The sequence below is a fragment of the Lissotriton helveticus genome, chromosome 7 (genome assembly GCF_964261635.1).
Source record: "Lissotriton helveticus chromosome 7, aLisHel1.1, whole genome shotgun sequence".
NCBI lineage: Eukaryota > Metazoa > Chordata > Amphibia > Caudata > Salamandridae > Lissotriton > Lissotriton helveticus.
In genome coordinates this window covers 1,409,124,953-1,409,144,190 of record NC_136068.1, presented here as the reverse complement: position 1 = coordinate 1,409,144,190, position 19,238 = coordinate 1,409,124,953, and the positions used below count along the sequence as shown (strand labels likewise).

The 19,238-nt window shown below is 42.2% G+C and overlaps 1 protein-coding gene across 1 annotated transcript in view; it reads left to right on the top strand.

Annotated features, from left to right (window-relative positions):
- The window catches only part of DNAH9 (dynein axonemal heavy chain 9), a 1,695,107-nt gene that overhangs the window by 1,074,755 nt on the left and 601,114 nt on the right, over positions 1–19,238 (top strand). Inside the window, exons 52-53 of the mRNA XM_078654721.1 lie at positions 10,424–10,612; positions 14,761–14,996. Coding sequence (XP_078510847.1) covers positions 10,424–10,612; positions 14,761–14,996 — 425 coding nt within the window. The remainder of the gene's footprint in view (positions 1–10,423; positions 10,613–14,760; positions 14,997–19,238) is intronic.

The window sequence follows — 19,238 nt, the reverse complement described above, 5'->3', positions numbered from 1 at the left end:
TTCCTCCCTCTGTGGCTTCTGCAAAGCTTGGCTGTGTTCAGCAGGCTAATACCAAGCTAGAGTTCACCACCTTGCAAACAGATTGCTAAATGAAGACAGCAATGACATTTAAAAAGATTTGTATCCAGGGAATTGTGGTAGACAAATCTAGTGAGGTAACATCTTTGTTGGAACAACGCAGGCACATTGTGGACAACACTCTTTTGTCGTAGAGCTAGGTTTGCGCTAGATTTCACATACACACAAGAACACTGCCAAATATGCTCACTCCAGAGTCGAGATGGTCAACGTCAAAGAAAGCATTTCTGCTATTTTAGACCTGCCCCTGAGCTATCACCCCACCAGTAGGTCACTGTTCACTGCCTTCCCATGTACAATAGTTTCTCAGTCAGGCCTATATAGAGTTCCCTGAATTGTTCTTTCTACTTGCTGTACTTGGGCATAGCTCATGCTGTAGGAAGAATAAAATAGGTGTATATATGGACCGTAAAAATTAACTTCAGGCTACAGAGCACTGTGCATTTCATGGGGTGCCGGGAGACAAAAGATTATGGTATGTCAAATGTACATTTCACAATTTTAGGCAAAGGGAGATGAAGTGATTTTCTCAGAATCACACGATGCCGAACCAATTGGTGAGGCTGGGATTCAAAATTAGATCCCTATGTTAGCTGCTCTAACCACTAGGCCACTCTCCTCCAACTAAATAAGAGGAAATATTAATGCCCACAACCTCTTTATATGGGCTCCTCTGATGTATCTATCTAAAGCAAATCTTTCTTTAAGTTTTATGTTTCACTTCTCATCCAGGGGCACAGTTGTGATCACGGACCTGGTGGCACTTTTAACAGTAGGGAATATGTCTTCACGCAGGTTCGCCACTGAGTTGTAAATCATCCATGTTAGAAATAAGGGTCTCTAGTTGGCAATAGTTTGCACCTTTGTCCAAGTAGGGACCCTTGCTTCTAGTCAGGGTAAGGGAGTTACGCCCTTAGACAACCCTGGCTCAGCCCCTTGGTAGCTTGGCACGAGCAGGGAGGCTTATCTTAGAGGCTGTGTAAAGCATTTGTGCACACATACAGTAATACAGTGCAAACACTACAAATGGACACTACACCAGTTTAGAAAAATAGGAAATCTTTATCTGCCCCAGAATACAGGGAGCGTGCAGTGTGTAGCTGGGCAGGTAAGGAATCTTCAAAGTAAATGCAACAAAAATGTTGTTGTTACAATATCTTAAAAACGAGACGAAAGGTAGGGCTTTTACTGTGCACTTTACAAGTATACGCACACACTCAAGACAAAGGGTATACAAGTAAAAACAATTTGTGAATATGTGATAAACCTTCTGGATACATAGACTTCTTATGGCAAACAGGAGAAACATGTCTCTGACCCAGCCCTTCCTGTCAGAGGCACCAGCATGTCAGGTAATATACATTTGACTAAAGACCTCTGCACCTTTAGTAGTGCTATTTGGTGTGCCTAATCATGCCTAAACTTTATTTTGCAAATACCTGCAACCATACTTTTCAAAATACAGTCTACTTGGGCACATGCAGATAATGTTATGCTTAGTTGCACAAGTTGTTTCTGAAAACATCTTTGAGTTCTTTGTCGCTGGTCCTTCCAATGACATCACACCAAGCACTTGGTTGTTTCAGAACTTTGGGGCCTATGCACAAGGGCAGTATGGAGTATATACAGTAGTATTCATATAGTACCCTTGAACATACTCTAAATGACTGTGTGAATTGCCCAAAAAATCATTAAATGGGAATATATATATATACATTGTTTTACAAATAGAAAGAACTGTGCCCTCTTTGCACTTTTACTCTTACGGATTTCAACATTTCAGGGCCCATTCACAGAGTTATGTAAAAGTAGATAGAAGAGTACTTGTGTAGCACTACTTCATGTACTTCATGCGGCTGATAACCGGCCCCTTTGCATTTGATGAATACATGTACACTTAGTTGCTTCTATTCTATCTTGAAGGGCCACCCAGTCGTTAATATCATTGTCTTTTGTTTCGTACAATCAATTCTTTGTGAAGTGGAAAAATTTCACATTTGCTATGTTATGTGGAAGGATATTAGTTATACTATGCAATGTTGTGCAGTCTTGTAAAAGCCAAAGCATCGAATTCATAATTATTTACTAAGGCTTTCATAAACTTATGGAATCCCAGGTGGTCCTTTATTTAAAAATCAGTCAGGGTGGTTTTGATAAATGTATTGAATTTCAGTGGTGCCTGGTTATTCGAACAAAAAGCAAACGTGTGTTCTAGTGGCAGGCTACAGAGGCTAACAAATAACTGATCCTGGTCCATTTTCTCCTCATTTTTGAAATCATTGAGAGCAGAGTATCCCGGGAGCACCAGGATACATTCCTACCTCAAATAAGAGAATTGAGCCCACCCTTGCATGTACTCCTGGCGCCTAACTTGGGCTGAGTCAAAGCTCCCCTCTAATGATGCTCATATAATTGTTTGACAACACCTGCGCTGTCAAGCCAAACCGTAAAGAGATGGGGTTGAGGCCACCCTTGCATGTGCTCTCTGGAAGGACCTATCAGCTAAATTGAGGCTTACCAAACAATGTCTGCCCTTAAGAAGGGTTTAAAAACTCTATCCCTTGTTGAGCATGATTGCTGGTCGCTTCAGCGCTTGGATACCTACTTTGGTTGGAGCGCTGTAAAAACTTGTATTAGAATTAGGAAGCTGTGGGGGCACAGGTTTATGCAACATTCCTCATGGCTGCTGGAGCTACTGTTAAGTAATTTACATTTGCAGGCCCCTCTAAGAAGCAGCACAAAGACCTCTCGAGAACCACAACCAGAGCATTTTTGGCTGCCCAGCTGCTGCCCCATCGGTGGCGTCATTGATCCGGAGGGATGCTGGCCTGACAAACCAGCGGCGGGGCATTGTGCCGGGACGAAAGGAGTCCGCGACATTGGAAAAAATGCTTTAAATTCGCCACGGCGCGCTCAGCTCGTATGCTGGCTCCCCAAGCTGCAATATTTTCTTTGTATGGCGAGGAATATAAACACTTGCTATTGATCAAAGGGAAAATGAACTCATTCGGTGTGACATATAAAGTAAAACGTATTCCGTAAAGGCTGCTCCGCAGCTCCACCAGTTCCATCTTTTGTTATTTAAATGGATCCGTCTTGTCGCTCCTTGGTGCCACATTGCAGAAGTGAGACAGCTATTAATGCGGGGTGCAGGCCCCAGAACTGCTGACACCGCGGAATTAATGAACTGTGTTTGCCTGAAAGGAATAATATATTATTTGATCTTCGGAAGCTCACTCTAAGGTGTTGTACTTCGCTTTGCTGATGGAGATTGATGATAAATTATACATACTGTACGACACGTAAACACTCTTTTCTTCTTCCTTTTAAGCCCAGTTCACAAATTACCATAGCAGACGTGCTGGCTTAGTGTTATTGTACCTGTCACATCACCAATAGCCTCGCATTATTCTATTACCATCACAAAGTAATACGCAACTAGGCCCTCTAGTTTTATGAGGCGAAAGCTACAGCATTTGTTTTCAAAATATTGAGGTCTATCTAATTGCAATGACTCACTGGCAATGCTTTGATGTACTCTTCATGCAAGCACATGCACACACAAATCCACACAAGTATTGTGCTTTTCCACTGTTAGCCTGTTGCAAAGCACAGCAAGCTAGGGCAAACAACAAAGCAGAGACATTAGAAATATGGAAAGAGGTAGCGAGTTGCACTGAGATGAAGCACAAATAGTGTGTGCATGTCTGCATTTTGTGTGCATTTGCATATTAAAGCCAAATCTTTTGTCTTTGCCAGTGTTTGTTTTTAAAATCTCCAGAGGCCCTAAGTGCAAAGGGTATACCCAGACAATAAAGCCATGCTTGCTGTGCTATAATACTCAAGTTGTACGTCAATGATGCAGCCCACAATAACAAAACTGGCCTCAGATTGCTTGTGGTGACATTCAGAGGTGACATGAGTCAAACGCTTGGGATGAAATGGTCGTGGTAGAGCACACCAGAAACTGATATACACATGGTATCTGACGATAGTGGCACAGGGAACAACAATTAATACACTGAAATAGTGGCAATGCTACAGGGTACCAAGTGGAGCATGGACCCCCATCTGCAATTGACTTGCTCCTGCTGTGGTTGATTCTGTGGTCCCTGCTGTGGCTACAGCTGTGGTGGTCGTCATGGTGGCAGCTTTGGTCACTGCCACTGCATTGGCTTCCGGTGGAGAAGCATGTATTCTTCAATGCCCTGTTTTATTTCTAGAGGGCATTCAACAAATCTTGAGCAACTAACGTCACCCCTTTAGCAAAACTTATCTTCCATCTAGGAGTCTGCGATCTGCAGTATCCTCCTTGGCAGTGGTCCCATTTTCAAGAAGCCAGCATTGGGGACAGTTCCTTTAGAGTTCTTGCCAGAAAGCGATGGAACTCCCTCCCTTTAGCTCTTTAACAGTCCAAGACAGAGCTCTCCAAAAGTAGTAAAACTAGTTTTTTAGGTAGTTCTGCCTCCCTCTGTTAGCCCTGTTCACTCTGATTGCTTCAACTTGGTTAGCGCTGGGACGCTTCTGCTGAAGCAGCCATGACCTTTATAAATCGCTTTATTATTATCACTATTATAATTATTTGGTATTATTATTACAATAGTCGCTGCTGTCATTACAACTGTGAACATTGCTGTAGTTCTTGGTGTTCTTGCAGCTTTTGTAACCGCTGTGTTAGTCACTGTTGTGCCAGCCACTGTGTCTCCTTAGTTGGCAGCTGTTTGTCTAGTTGTGATCCATAGTGTGGTGGCAGCTGGGGTTCCTGTTGTTTCTGCTGTAGTTACAACTGGTGGTTGCTGCTGTTGTGCGTGTCTTTCTTGCCGCTACTGTTGCTGCTTCACCATAGTACCTTCTGAGAAAGTTGTTGCTGTTATTTTTCTTCCTCTATTAGCAGCTGTTATTGCTCTTGTTCTGACCATTGTGGGAGATGTTGCTGCTGTGGTCACCGCTGCAGTGATAGCTGTTATTGCTACTGTAGTCTCTGATATGGTGGTAGATGTAGTAGCTGCTGTAGTCCCTGCTGTGGATGCACACCAATATTACCGGGAGCACACGTCATCATTTGTGCCAGGGAATCTCAGTTGTATAATCACAGAGAGGAAGTAATTTCTTAGTCCCCTCGCCAATAAAAAAAACCGAATTAATTAAAAAATAACTGCTCAAACCCACACTGAGAGTCTTTCTCTGCATTCTTTTAGTGACTGGGACATACGTTTTAACAAATAGCTAAAACTGTCTGTTTCCAGGTTGAAAACAAAAGTGTTTCGAATCTTTTGTGCGTTTATAAGTACACAAGCATCAGAGGACTGTTTCAGTTCACTGAGGACCCAATTCTGTGTCAGGTGAAGCAAAATGAATTCACTGAATTTCACTGCTCCTTATTCACAGTTTTAGACTTGGGATCCCTGGTTGCCTGAGGTAGGTTCATTAGGCCAAATAGGGACCCGTGTTTCCACGTCACAGAAAGGAAGGACACCTTCTCAGATAGACCCTGCTGACCACCTCGGTAGCTTGGCACGAGCAGCCAGGCTTATCTTCAAGGCAAATGTGTAAAGTATTTGCAACCACGCTCACAGCAACCCAATGATAACACCACAGATGGACTCCACACGAGTTTCATAAAAACGAGTTTACATTTATATTAAAAGATATATAATAAGACCACACAATATAAATCCAACATATGCGTATTTGTAATATTCCTCCTGGCAGGTTGTTAGGCCAGCCAGCCCTTGTAAGTTCTGACAATATTAATGAGCACTTCTAAACATTCCACTGCAGTCCTACTGCAATGCTATGCAGATCGTAATGCTAGAATCAGGCACTTTGCAATGTAAAGATAATGAAGTTCGTAATGCTAGAATCGGGCACTTTGCAATGTAAAAATAATGCAATGCGTAACACAACAATCAGGTACTTTGTTATGCAGAAATAATGCAATGCGTAAGACACTAACCAGGTAGTTCCTTATGCAGGAATAATGCAATGCGTAATAAACTACTCAGGTAGTTCGTTATTCAGAAATAATGGAATGCGTAATACACTGATCAGGTAGTTCATTATGTAGAAATAATGCAATGCGTAACACATCACTCAGGTAGTTCGTTATGCAGAAATAATGCAATGTGTAATACACTCCAGCACCGATCACGGTGCTTTAGGTGATGTCGCCGCCACTCATGCTGACTCGCAGTCAGCCTCTGTCAACAGTTGTCCCCACACAGTTATGGTGAAAACAAAAAGTGCAGCTCTGCACACCGGCCCCGGTACTGCTACTCCTCTGGCAAGTATGGGCCACGAAACGAGCCGAAGCAGAGGCGCGCACTGCAGGAATGGGTACCTGGGGGGTGCGACCTCGCTCTCCTCTCCTCTTCCAATGACTTTGGCCTCCGATGCAATCTTTGTGAATTCCGAGCAGTGGGAGGTTGGTTCAAGGTCCCGCTCTGGAAATGGCGGGCTTGGGCCGGCGGCTCAGCTCCGTCCGGGGCTGCTGGTCCGGGACGCTGTTGCTACGAAGATCTCAGGCTACAACAGGGCGCATGCACACAGCGTTGCTAAGACTCACTTGAGCTTCGGGTGCACGATCACAGAGCACTCCTCACAAAGGTGTCAGGCTGCACAAAGCACATGCACACAGCGTGTCTGAGACTCACTTGGACTCCGGTGCACACGATCACAGGACAATCCTCACAAAGGGCTCAGGCTGCAAAAAGCACACTTACACAGCGTCAGTGAGACTCGCTTTGACTTCAGGTACCAACGATAACAAAGCACTTCTTACAAGGGTCTCAGGCTGAAAAAAACACACTCACACCGTGTCGCTGAGACTCTCCCTGAAACTTTTGTGTTCCTGAGTTTCCGCGACAGGGAGAAGTTACTTCCGAACACAGCACACAGCAAAGTCCTTTCAAGCAGGGGGAGAAAGCACACAGCAAAGTCCCTTTAGCCTCTCCTTGGTTAAAACAGCAAACTGCAGGCCAGCCCCAGAACACACAGCAAGGGTCAGTCATTTCCTTCAGTTGTTTCTTCCTTGGCAAAGGTTCCTCTTGACCATGAAGTAGCTTCAGTCTTGTTCAATCTTGATCAATCCATTTCTCCAAAGTTCAGGGGCTTCAGCTCTCATAGTTATACCCCTAAATATCTTTGACGTCTTTGTGTTCAGGGGGGTACTGACACATGTTCAAACCAGTTCTGGATGCCTCCCTGCCAGTGACACATTCTTCCTTTGATTAGTGGGGGTCTGGATTCTCAATCACTCAGCAGGAGATGGGACCATGGTTTTATGGCAGCAACGCAGGCCTCTTCACCTCTAGGGGCTACTCCTCCCCTTGCACTCCATATGCAGGTCAGCCTGTTGCTGTCTCACCTTCTCTCCTGGGTCAAGACATTCCCAAGATCCTATCACTTTCAAATCCAGACAGTCAATCCACAACCAGGTAGAGACACACAGAAATGTTAGCGCACAAAAACCCAGCAACTTATAAAAGAGTGGTTTCTAAACACACAATGCAAAAACCACCTTCATAAAAAGATGTGTTATTACATTGTGAGTTCAGGCACACTAAACTTCACCTCACCTTAAGCCTTTGTGAAGATAGGCTGGAAACATATTACACAGTCTCCCCATTCTGTTCTGTTCGCAAGATGGCCTTTCCACAGTGAAAAACGAAATGGAGATTATTTCACTGTCAGGACATGGTACACACCTTAGTACATGTCCTACCTTTCACATGCACTACACCCTGCCCAGGGGGTACCTTGGGCCTACCATAGGGGAGCCTGATGTGCATAAAAAGGGAAGGGTAAGGTCTGGCAAGTGGGTGCATTTGTCAGCATGGCAGTTTAACAAACTGCTCGCAAGCACTGCAATAGCAGACCTGAGTTCCCTCTTTAAGGCTACTTGTGTGGGTGGCACAATTAGTGCTGCGGGCCCACTAGTAGCAGTTGCATTACCAGCCCTGGCACACATAGTGCACTTTACTAAGGACTTTACTAGTAAGGCAAACATACCAATCATGGACAACCAATTACCATTACACTTTATACAGGGAGCACTTGCACTTTGACACTGATCAGCAATAGCAAAGTGCCCAAAGCATCTAAGTTGGCAACACCATGTCAGAAAAAAGGTCTAGAGGGAAAGCAAAATGTTTAGGGAACTTTAGCCAAAAAGGGCCAAGTCCAACACATAGTGTGTAGGTTTCTCCACACCCTTTTTTACCGGTTGTGGGAGATGCATTTCCAATATTTTCAGATGGTAATTGTAGCTGGAAAAATTAATTGAGGCTTTTGCTATAGCAGAACACAAGGATCATTCCCTGTTTTTAGGTCGATCTTTGATCGACCTATGTTATCTGTTCTGTGGGGTTTGGCAAACACACTGATTGCCATTGATTACTAGCTGTGGCATTCAGAAATTCTGGCTTTCTATTGGTACATATGTGTAAAAGCACTCTTTTGCGTGCTTCATTCTAACCATGGCTATTACACTCAGAGAACATTTTGTTTGGCCATCACACTGTTCAACATGTGATGGCCCCTCCTCCTTGTCATTTTTAATTACACTGTCAAATACAGCTTTCTTTATCTGCATCTTGTCGTATTTGCATTTTTTTTTGGAACGACACAATTGAAGCGGGCGTCATGTTAATTGACTATATCTGCCGGTGCCATTGTTCTGCTGTATTTACATTTTTTGGGGGACGAAACAGGCGTCGTGTTAACCAAATACATCTGTGGGCACCATTGTTTGCTTTCAGTTTCATGGTGAGAGAACTGCCCCAGTCACCTGCAAAGGAAACAGTGAGGCAACAACTGGGCCCCTGCTTCTTCTGCTTCATTTCCGTCTCTGTTGTGCTGGTAAGAAGCCACCCTTCTGAATTTTGGTAACATTAAGAGAGGGCATGACATCTCTCCAGCAGAGGAGCAGCAGCAGCAGCTAGAGGACCAGCTTCTGTGCAATACCTCCTTGGAACCAGGGAGCCCCTGGAAAATAATCCACAGTGACATGGGGTCGACATGCACGCCCTGCCTAGCGGTACCATCGCGTGCAACCTGAGCTGGAGGCTCTTCCTGGACAGTCGGTGCAGGGTGAGCACTGCAACGCTTCCCTGGGCCTCCTTTATATCAGGGTTTGAATGGGCGGGGACTGTTGTGTTCTGGCAAGGGTAATTTGCATTTTGGTCGCTGTGTTGAGTTAGCATTTAAACAGTTAGTAATATTGGTGATATCCGAAAATCTCACCCATTTTTGTTTTCCCCTGTTGTCTCCTAAAAGCACAGAAACCTATATAGCAGGTAGGGTTGCTACAATGTACATAAACTGCATCTTCTTACAACATGCCTGCCTGCAGAAACCATAACCATTTCCATCTGGAAAACCCAGTGATTATCTAATCTAGTTTTGGTTTCTCACTGAGGGACAATGTTTTCAATTCCAACCACATCCTACACGATGTACCACACTATCCATGAAGACAAGCGCTTCAGTGACACCCATACGTATGGTAAACGCTATATAAAATGTTGCAATGCAATTGACAACCCGGTCGGCAGGTTGGAACTCTCTGGACGATTATGATGATGCACAACTGTGTCTTTGTGCTCTATTCTGCAGTGTTGTGTGCATGGCGGCATCAGAGCAGAATGACAATGCAGCATTACGCTGTGCCTCTCTTTTGACTGGCAGTTTAGTGTTAGTATAGGTCTTCTAGCAAAGCTTTGTAGCAGCTGCTTTTCTATGTCAAGAAAAAGATTGCGTGGTGCATGTGCAGACTGTGGGGGCGATTCCTCGGGAGCTCGAGGGCCCCACGTTTACCATTTGGGTGAATGGTGCTGTATAGTTTAGAGATTGTTTATTTCTTCTGCTTCCTATACAAATTCTTTCCAAGTTGTCAGAGGGTGTCTTTCAGAACCGCAATGCCACTACCTACACGTGCCTCCACAAACTCCGAACCAAGCCAGCATACCACAAAATCAGTAAAATACATTTTAATTTACAATGCCTATAGCTCAAACTCAAGCAAATGCGAAACCAATTTGATTTGCAAATTCTTGTTTTGTGAGGGGAGCACACAATATAACCCCGTGAATAAAATCTCCCCAACCATACCCTCCGCCCTCGCTCCCTCTCTCCCCACAGGTCCCCACATATATTTACCAACTTCTCAATTCGGCTGTGAAGAAAATCGTTGTTTTGTGAGGAATTATTTTAGAACAACGAAAAACTACATTTTAAATTGCTTCTGGGCCTACCTTGTCCCCATGAAGAAAATCAATGCACCATAAAGAAACTAAATCTTTTAATCTGATATATTGGGCATTCAAAGATTTTGCTTTGTGTTTAGGTTGGAGGACTTGCATCTGAGAATGTGAGATGGGCCGAAGCTGTTCGAAACTTCAAGCAGCAGGAGAGCACCCTCTGTGGTGATGTGTTGCTGATCACAGCATTTGTCTCCTACCTGGGTTACTTTACAAAGAAATACAGGCAAGACTTAATGGACGGAATGTGGAGGCCCTACTTAGGGCAATTGAAAGTAAGCATTCAACTTCCATATTTTGAATAAATTGTGCATGTAGGGCCATATGTTTCTTGGATACAGTTGCTGGTATAATATCAAATATGTGCATTTATTTTATTTACCATATTTTTAATTACAATGAAGCTGGGCAATAAGAGAGGAACCCTACAAAATGAATTAGTGATCTTAGTTATTATTATTCATCTTCCATTTTTTACATTATTGTTGGAGTGACCTGTATAAGCAGAATAAAGCTCTATTTTCATTGCATGTTGACTTCAAGTAGTAGGTCACAGCTACCATTGATATTTTGCCTTGGAGTGCTACTCTGCTCAGCTAAGTTTGCTTAGTAAGATTTCCAAATATGAACATTGTAAACATAACCTTGTTGTCGTTCATAATAATGTATATTATGTGTAGTGATGGTGTAAACATTTTGGGCCTGATAATGGAGTTGGTTGGTTAATTCTAGCCATGCGTAAACCCCTGTTTATGAATTGGTCGGAATTACGAGTTTGACGGTATATAGTGTAGATAATAATTATCGGATACGTTAAATAACTCAACCTTTGTTAAATTTCGGAATATTAAACCTGACTAAATTTAATGGGGGAAAACCATACGGTGTTTACTGTATCACGCGGTTTTTGTGCATTAAACACCTAAATTTGCATGTTATTCCCAACCAACCTGTAATAGGTGTTATCTCACCCGATAAATAACATACCCTGTGGTATTGTTATTTATCAGGTGAGCTGAATAACACCTAAATTCATAATCAGGCCCTTAGTAGATTATCTTGGCAACAGGACTCAACCCTATGAGAAAAAGTAGCTCAGATCCCGTGCCTTGATTGCCATGCAGAGCCCATGCTTACATGTTCCCTGGTGCTCATGTTTAATACATGCTTGTATAAAAACTGGGCTTTTTGCAACCCCTGTCAGCTATTTAAAAGAATGTCTGACATCATTAATATCTCATCTCAATACAAAAATGAAATCTTCCAATCGCTGCTCTTCCCCTTCCTACCTTAATTAACCACTACAGCAAAGTACTAGAGCCACGCTTTTTGATCTGCTCAAAGTCCCTCCTCTGTCTTAATCTGTCTCTTAATTTACCCCTAATTTTAGCAGCATTTTATCCACAGAGATGGGCTCCAACTCAACCTCTCCACAACCGTCAACATTTACTCACAATGTTTCAAGTCTTCTGTGCTACTATTAATTGCCCCTGAAAATATCTTTTGGCTGACTTCTCCTCTGATTTCAAATGTTGTCCTGTATAACAAGTGCCACTGTACTCTGAAGTCCTGAAATGTATTGTATATAAAATGCTAAGATTCTGCCTAGCTGCTCACAACCAACTTGATCCTCTACAGTTCAACTTTCATACTCTACAAATGATCGAGGCTTGTTTGCCCACTCACACTCTCTGATTTTCTAAATCAGTGGTGTGCAACCGTTAAAAAGCATTGTTGCATTTACTAAACACATTTACCGATTCAGAAAAGTCCTTCTCACTTCTTGCAATGAGCTTAAAAATGTATTACACATCACTATTTGAAAGGGGGATCTTGTGGGCATTCGTTCCAAATGGCATTGGTAACTTGATTTATCAATAGTTTGTAACTGTAATGTCGGTCTCAAACTACTGTTCAGTTTCTGACAACCAGTTTGGTATAGTAACTGCTTTGAAAAAGGTTAATGGCTGCCTTTGGGTCCCTTCCCCTTTGAGAATATTGGAAAACGTTTCAAGGAGAGTAGGCAGTGCTTCATGGGACCGCTAAAAATTGATAGTGAAAGCTCTTAATAAAACAACTTTTTTAAACACAAATTGGTAGTGAAAGCTCTTAATAAAACAACTTTTTTAAACACAAATTGGTAGTGAAAGCTTTTAATAAAACTACTTTTTTAAACACACACTTTTCCTTTATGAAAAATGGGCTGCATTAAAAAAAAAGTTATATATATATTTGCATCCTTTGCTATTGCCAATGTTTATATTTCTACAAAAGGAACAGATGTATTTGGTCAAATATATGTGCTGCTGTTAGAAGCTGGACCCTAGCATCTGCTACAGTTTAAAAATAATAATAAATAAACATAATGACAAATGTAGTAGTCTGCTGCCCCTTTCAGGCCAACATCTCTGTGATTGTGGACAATCGAAGTGCATTGCAACTTGTGACCGGCCTTATAAATATTAGCTAAGAAGGTCATTCTGTGACCCGTTCCAATGCAGCACTTTTTTAACTGACCTATTTGTACATGTCAGTTCGCAAAATCTTATTATTTGAAAAAATTGAATGTGCAATCATCAGCCTCTTTTTTGCGAATGAAATAATAGTGCTTCAGGCCCAAGGTCTCTAAATATATAAGATTGGCTTACCACAGCCATGAGTCATCGATAACTTCCCTACCAACTGTATTTAATACAGCCTACCACTTTATCTCACACACCACTTTTGTCTCCCTCGGTATTGCCGGTCTGCCCTTAATAATTTTTAAATTATCTCTCTAACCATTTCTTCTTTGGAAAGTCCCAGAAAAGTCCTCACCCACATCTGTTTTACTTGCCATCTCTCAAACCTTGCTGCAATTCTACTCTTGGTGATTTTATCTCTTCCTTTTGCCTCTCCTTTCACCTATGCTCATAGTTCCACATTGTCCTCCAACTGCACACCTAGAGCTCAAACTATCTCAGTTTTTGCAAGGCTCTGCAATCCTGCCTGCTCAACTACTTGAAAAGACAAATAATCAGTTTCAGCTGATTCTATCCCATCTTCACTGTCACACAATCATTTTTCCCCTTGATGGCTTTGTTTCCTCTGACAGGAAGTTGAGAATACTTGTTTTCACAAAGTGTACATGTAATGCTTCCTCTCCATCACAACTACATATCCAAAAGATCCACCCAGCATCCCATGCCACTCCTTCATAAACACTTTACTGGAGAAGTTTTAAGTAGTGTAATAGTCTGCTCATGTGTGTCCCAAAATGCATCTTTCCTCCCCTTGACTACTTTGCCAGCCTTACAGTTCATGTGCTCTTAGCACTCCCAATACTGGCCCAACTCACTTCACCACAGAGAGGGTAGTTTACTCCGCATCATTGGAATGCCCTCTAGCTCACTGAGATCTACACTCTCTTTACCTTCCAACAAAACCGCTCACAAAATTCATCTCCTCAACTATGAATATTGAATACACTGCCATACCTGCCTCAATTCTGTAATTTCTCACAAAGCCTTAGCAGCATAATGCATAATATATATTGTGAAGTATTTTTCTCTTGTTGTCCCAACTCTGCATCCTCATAGCTTTAACAACAAGGGGTTGGTGCTTTCTATGAACAACACTTCTTGCACAAATGATATTGATGCTCAATTAATACAAACATATTAAATACAAACACATATATGCGATACTTCAGTTAATTGGCTAGTGCAATCATCGTGCAAGTTGCAGTCCTTGTCCTTTTATTTGATCCCCAAATTATTCATTCCTGGGCTCTATTTGGATTGCATGTACTTCAGTCTTTTGTCTCTCTGTCTTTTGTGAACAGTTGACCCTTGACAATAGGACCTAGTCTGCTTACACTCAACCAAACTGCACAATAGCATCTTCTTATCTGTGCTGATCGGCGTGAGTTCTGACCTGGCCACGAAGAGGTTAAAGAATCTTTAACCCTCTGCCAAACTTTGAGCCATTCAGCCAATCACCCCGAGGGTGTAATTAGCAGCAACAAACACCTCCGTTAGCTCAGCATGGCTGAGGCACCTGCATCTCTGGCCCACGGGCATTACAGTATTAAACTCCTTCAGAAAACATTGTTTGAAAGAGTGTGCAATTTTCAGCTCCTCTGCAGAGCTGAGTGAGCTGTGTTCTGTTTTGATGACTGGACATGCTTAGTATGCTATTCGCACCGTTGTTTGTATATTCTCTTTAATTTATGTGCAGCAGCATCAGGAGTGAGGGGGTCGTTTTGTCAAAGCTCTGATCCATCTTTTAGAAACTGCAGACAGTAGCATAAATAATGCTTCGTAATTGTTAATTAAGCTAAAATCACTTCACCCTGCTCTGGTTGTTCATCACAATGTGAAGCTGATCCAGACACTGGTTTTCTAATTATGCGCTTGCCGTTGCTTACCTCGCCTGCCTTTAGGTGCCCATCCCGGTGACCCCTGCGCTGGATCCCCTGACCATGCTCACTGATGATGCTGATGTGGCAGCTTGGCAAAATGAAGGTCTTCCTGCGGACAGAATGTCCACCGAAAATGCCACCATCCTCACCAACTGTGAGAGGTGGCCTCTCATGGTCGATCCTCAACTCCAGGGGATCAAGTGGATCAAAAATAAGTATGGCGAAAACCTTCGGGTGATCCGGATTGGACAGAGAGGGTAATTGCTGCTTTTTCTTCAAACAAGTCTGTGAAACGCTGATGTTATGATTTTTCATTTGCAGTGTCCCTTCCAACTCAGAAAACTGTATCCTACTGCACCTATACTTTACGAATAGAGTGGGGTAATAATACATTTGATTTATGGTTCCTAAAACATATGAACCAAATCCAGCACCCTCAGTTGAGGCGTGGTGCATTGACAAAGCAGTGTTTGACAAAGAAATGCATTTGTTTCAAAAAATGCATGGTTTAGTTGAAGAAAATGTTGCCTATACCCATTTCCAAATGAGCCAAGAAGAAGCAAGTTTGGGATACAAGAAACAAATGGCAAAGGCAATAGGTGTGCATATAATGTGCTACGCCATTAAGACAGAGTTTATTTGTGCCTCTGTTTGCAGAAATTAGCATAGTAAAGCCAGAACTAGTTGCTTTGCACTTAGAACCATTGTATTATGTCCTTTCAACTGAAGTGAGCACCCTCTGTGCTGCTACCCACCATGGAAGCCAGTGTGAAGGAATCTGAGGTGTGTCTGACCCACTGTGCTTCACCCGAAAGAGTCATAGTAGGCGGGAGTCACTGTAGTAGCCACGACAATCATGCTGGGGAGAGTGGGCTGTCGTCCTGGTCACCAAGGTTCATGGAGAGATCTTAGTGGCTCTGCAAGTGGAGCAAGCAGGGACATATGACAATGTTCCCAGCATCTCTTGGCTCCAACTCTCTTCTGTGTTTTTTATTGGCTTTCAAAGCAAAGGCAGGTGGAGTTTTCGTGACATCATGCCAGGGGTGGTGTGTACTGGTCTGTTGGTAATACGTTCAGAAGAAATGGCCAGCCTCTCTGTCCATGCTGGTGTCAGGACCTGGCACAGTGAGCTCTCTACATTTGTCTATAAAATAAAAATGTATCCATCTTAGAATGTGGCCTTCACTACCTTCATTGGAAATACCTCTATTTATTCTCATAACTGTATATAGCGCACATCGTTAGGGACTTCAGGGTCATAGTTAGTACTCTTCTATGCTCTTACACTGTGTTGCTTTTAATCTTCCAGGTGCTCTTCCCACTGCCCCTGCTTCCTGATACAGCAATGTTTTTATTATAGGAAAATCACTCCTGGTATCTCCTACAGAACACAAGTTCTAAGGGCAAGCCTCTGAGCACCATGTCTCTCAACAGTCTGGGGTCTTAGATGGTCCAGTTTAAGATCCTAATCTGGGCCTTTTTCAGAGCATGGACACTTTTTGCCTTTTGCTTACCTTTAGTAGTAACAGGATGTCAATGTCCTGATCCTTGCAGAGCATTTCCAGTCCCTAAGTGCCAAAGGGAGTCAGGAGTCCTTCAGTTTTCTTTTGCTAGATGTAAGATAGAATCTTCTTTTCTTCTAGACGTGTCTTCTCAGCTGTATTAATATTGCTAAGAGGTGATGGTAATGTGGGTCGCCAATACCCTGTGCACTTGCCAGTGATTCCATACATCAATTGCTGACAAGTTGTCCTTCCAAGCACTGGCCTCCCTTTATGACAATTCCCTTCCCTACATACGGCAACCCTTCTTTGAATTTCTCATTCAAGATGGCCCTGGTCTTCCTCCACCCACAAGAATATTGTCCTTTCTCTCATCCACCCCCTGCTGAGTGTTTGAACTGGTTTTCCCCCCTACAGGCTACAGGCAGAAAGGCTGTGCTGGTTCTGGGCATCAGGGGTTTCAGTTCCCGAGAGTTTTTTTGGGATCTCCACTTCAAAAGGAATAGCTGTCATTGCTGACCTTTGCCTTGTCATTTGTTCCTGCACCCTCCCAGATGACTAATCGCTGCTAAGTGGTCACAGTTGACAATATTTAAGCTTTACTTGGTCCGAATAGCTGTTACACTGCTCTTCAGGAGGCAGGTCATAAACAGACAGTCTTGGATGTGTGTTTCAATGTCTGGAGCCTGGCTGCTAGGCAGACTGATTCTAAACCATTTTCATGCCAGACAGCACAAAGTGCAGTTTTTAGAAGGTGCTTTTCCCCTAAAAGTTTGAAAATATCAGCTCTTACCATTGAATCAGATGTTTATTAAATGAGAAATAACGAAACTTAAATAACTTGAATGAAGTTTTTGATATTTTCAAAGACAGAGTTACAAAAATATGCTTTTATTTTGTACATACACAGTTACAAACACCTTTTTCAACTGTTGGCAGAGGGGGGCATACTTTGTCTTAGTATACTCCGTGTTCCTCTTTCATATTTCCAGTAACAGTCCTGATGCTTAAAAGCACACTTGAAGCGGCTAAGCTAATAAAGTATACTTTCCAACATAGCAAAGCATTTTTCTTTGCCATGTGCCACTGCAGTGGTTTTTAAATTGCAGCGCGGCCAGAGTACAATAGTATTATCTAGTGCCACACACTGTAGTCATGTATGTGAGTGGTGTAAATACGCACTGCAGTACATGTATGATGGTTAATTTCTGTGCAACTGATGCATTTCCTTCCCTAGTTTACAATGGCCTTACTAGGGAGTTAAGTAAAGCAATTAAGTTTAGCTAATTTAAAAATACAGTCTTAGGGAATGGACAAATGCACTGGGGCCCTGAATGGTGGACATGGCAGAGTGCACAGAGTTATAACACCAGCAAAAATAAAATCCAGGAAAGGCAGAAAATCATGAGGACTCTACACAGAAGTAGGCACATTGCTACCCTGATTTTTTAGCCTGTTGTATGTACGGGAAATCACTTACATCTTTTTTCTTCTGGAAGTGCTGCTCAGATATTTTATTTTTTACCTGAGCACAATTTCATTGATGACTGAAGGTGGGAGGGTAGTTACATAGGTCCCTTTACATCTACATACTGTGTGAACGGCTCCTTGTGTGCAGGCTGAATTTGGGCCCAGATGAATTTTAGAAGTGCAACTTAGCCTGGCCGCCCCTGAAGATCCTAATGAAGCTTATGGCATGTCTATCTTACTTGCATTTATTCTATTATTTGTCACAAGATATATCATCTAGAATTGATCTTTAACTCGTTGCCTGGACATAGCCACTTGATTCAATATTATGTACTCCATAACCAGAACCTATTCAAATTGGAACCTAGAGATAGTCCTTGTGCATGGGACACTCCCAGGTTGGGTTTTCAATTTGATTCAGTAACAGACACTGTCTTCCACACCATGCTGAGCGAATACATGAAAATATTCTTTTGCAGGAACTCTAGAACTATTCCACTTAAATGAACAGTTGTGATGATTACGTCCAAATAATTTGCTTGTCTATGGGGAGTTCTTTGTTTAAAACATGGAGCACTTAATTCACAATGGTATTTGTACACCCAAGCTCTCTTTCTACCTTTGATGGTAATAATAGTATGATCTTTTTGCACCCAAATTAACAATACTGTAAGTACGGAAGGCAGTGTTACCTTTGGTTAATATATATGAAATTGAAAAGCTTATTACCACACTGATTTCCTCAATTAATTCCCAGTTTTTATGCTTTTATCTGGAGACAAAGTCCATCAGGTTTGACTTAGACAATGATTCCCTGAAATCACCTAGTGTGATTCCACCTGCAAAATTGTCAAATGCAGTATTATTGCTTTGCCCAGAATTCCCAATTTGGTTGGTAATAAGATCCTTAGATGAAATGTGGGTGTGCAAAATACCATAATTTGTTATCGCAATTTCACATCAGTGATTGTGACGTGAATTTGCATAATTAATTGATTTTACACTAACTTAAAAGTATATTTGCATCGCAGATTGTTTTGGGTGAGTAAATGTGCTCAATTAGATTGTTTTATCTATCTCATGTCTGAGATACTTGCAAAGTGGATCAATTATTGGCAGGCACATTCCTACCCAGGGTGATTTCCTGTCAGTAGATGGAATAAAACGTTATCCATGGTCTTAACTTGATGGGAACACTCCCAGAATTGGTGGACAGAAGGGGCTTCCCCACAAGGAAAAATATTTTTCCCATAATAAAAGAAAACAAGAAAGTGTAAATACGCATGCGGAAATTAAAACATCTTATAATTCCAGTTGTAAAAATAATTATGCATGTGGTTTTTCCAGGCATGCTACTGTAATGTTTTTAAAATTCTAGGAAAATCACCACATTATATTAATCAAGGATACAAACCTACAAGTGTAGATTTTTTTACTCTGACATTTGTGAATTGGGCTATGAGGAGGAGCATAATCAGTTGTAAGTTGTTTTAAATCACCCGGAAGCTCATTCTAAGCATCCCAGTA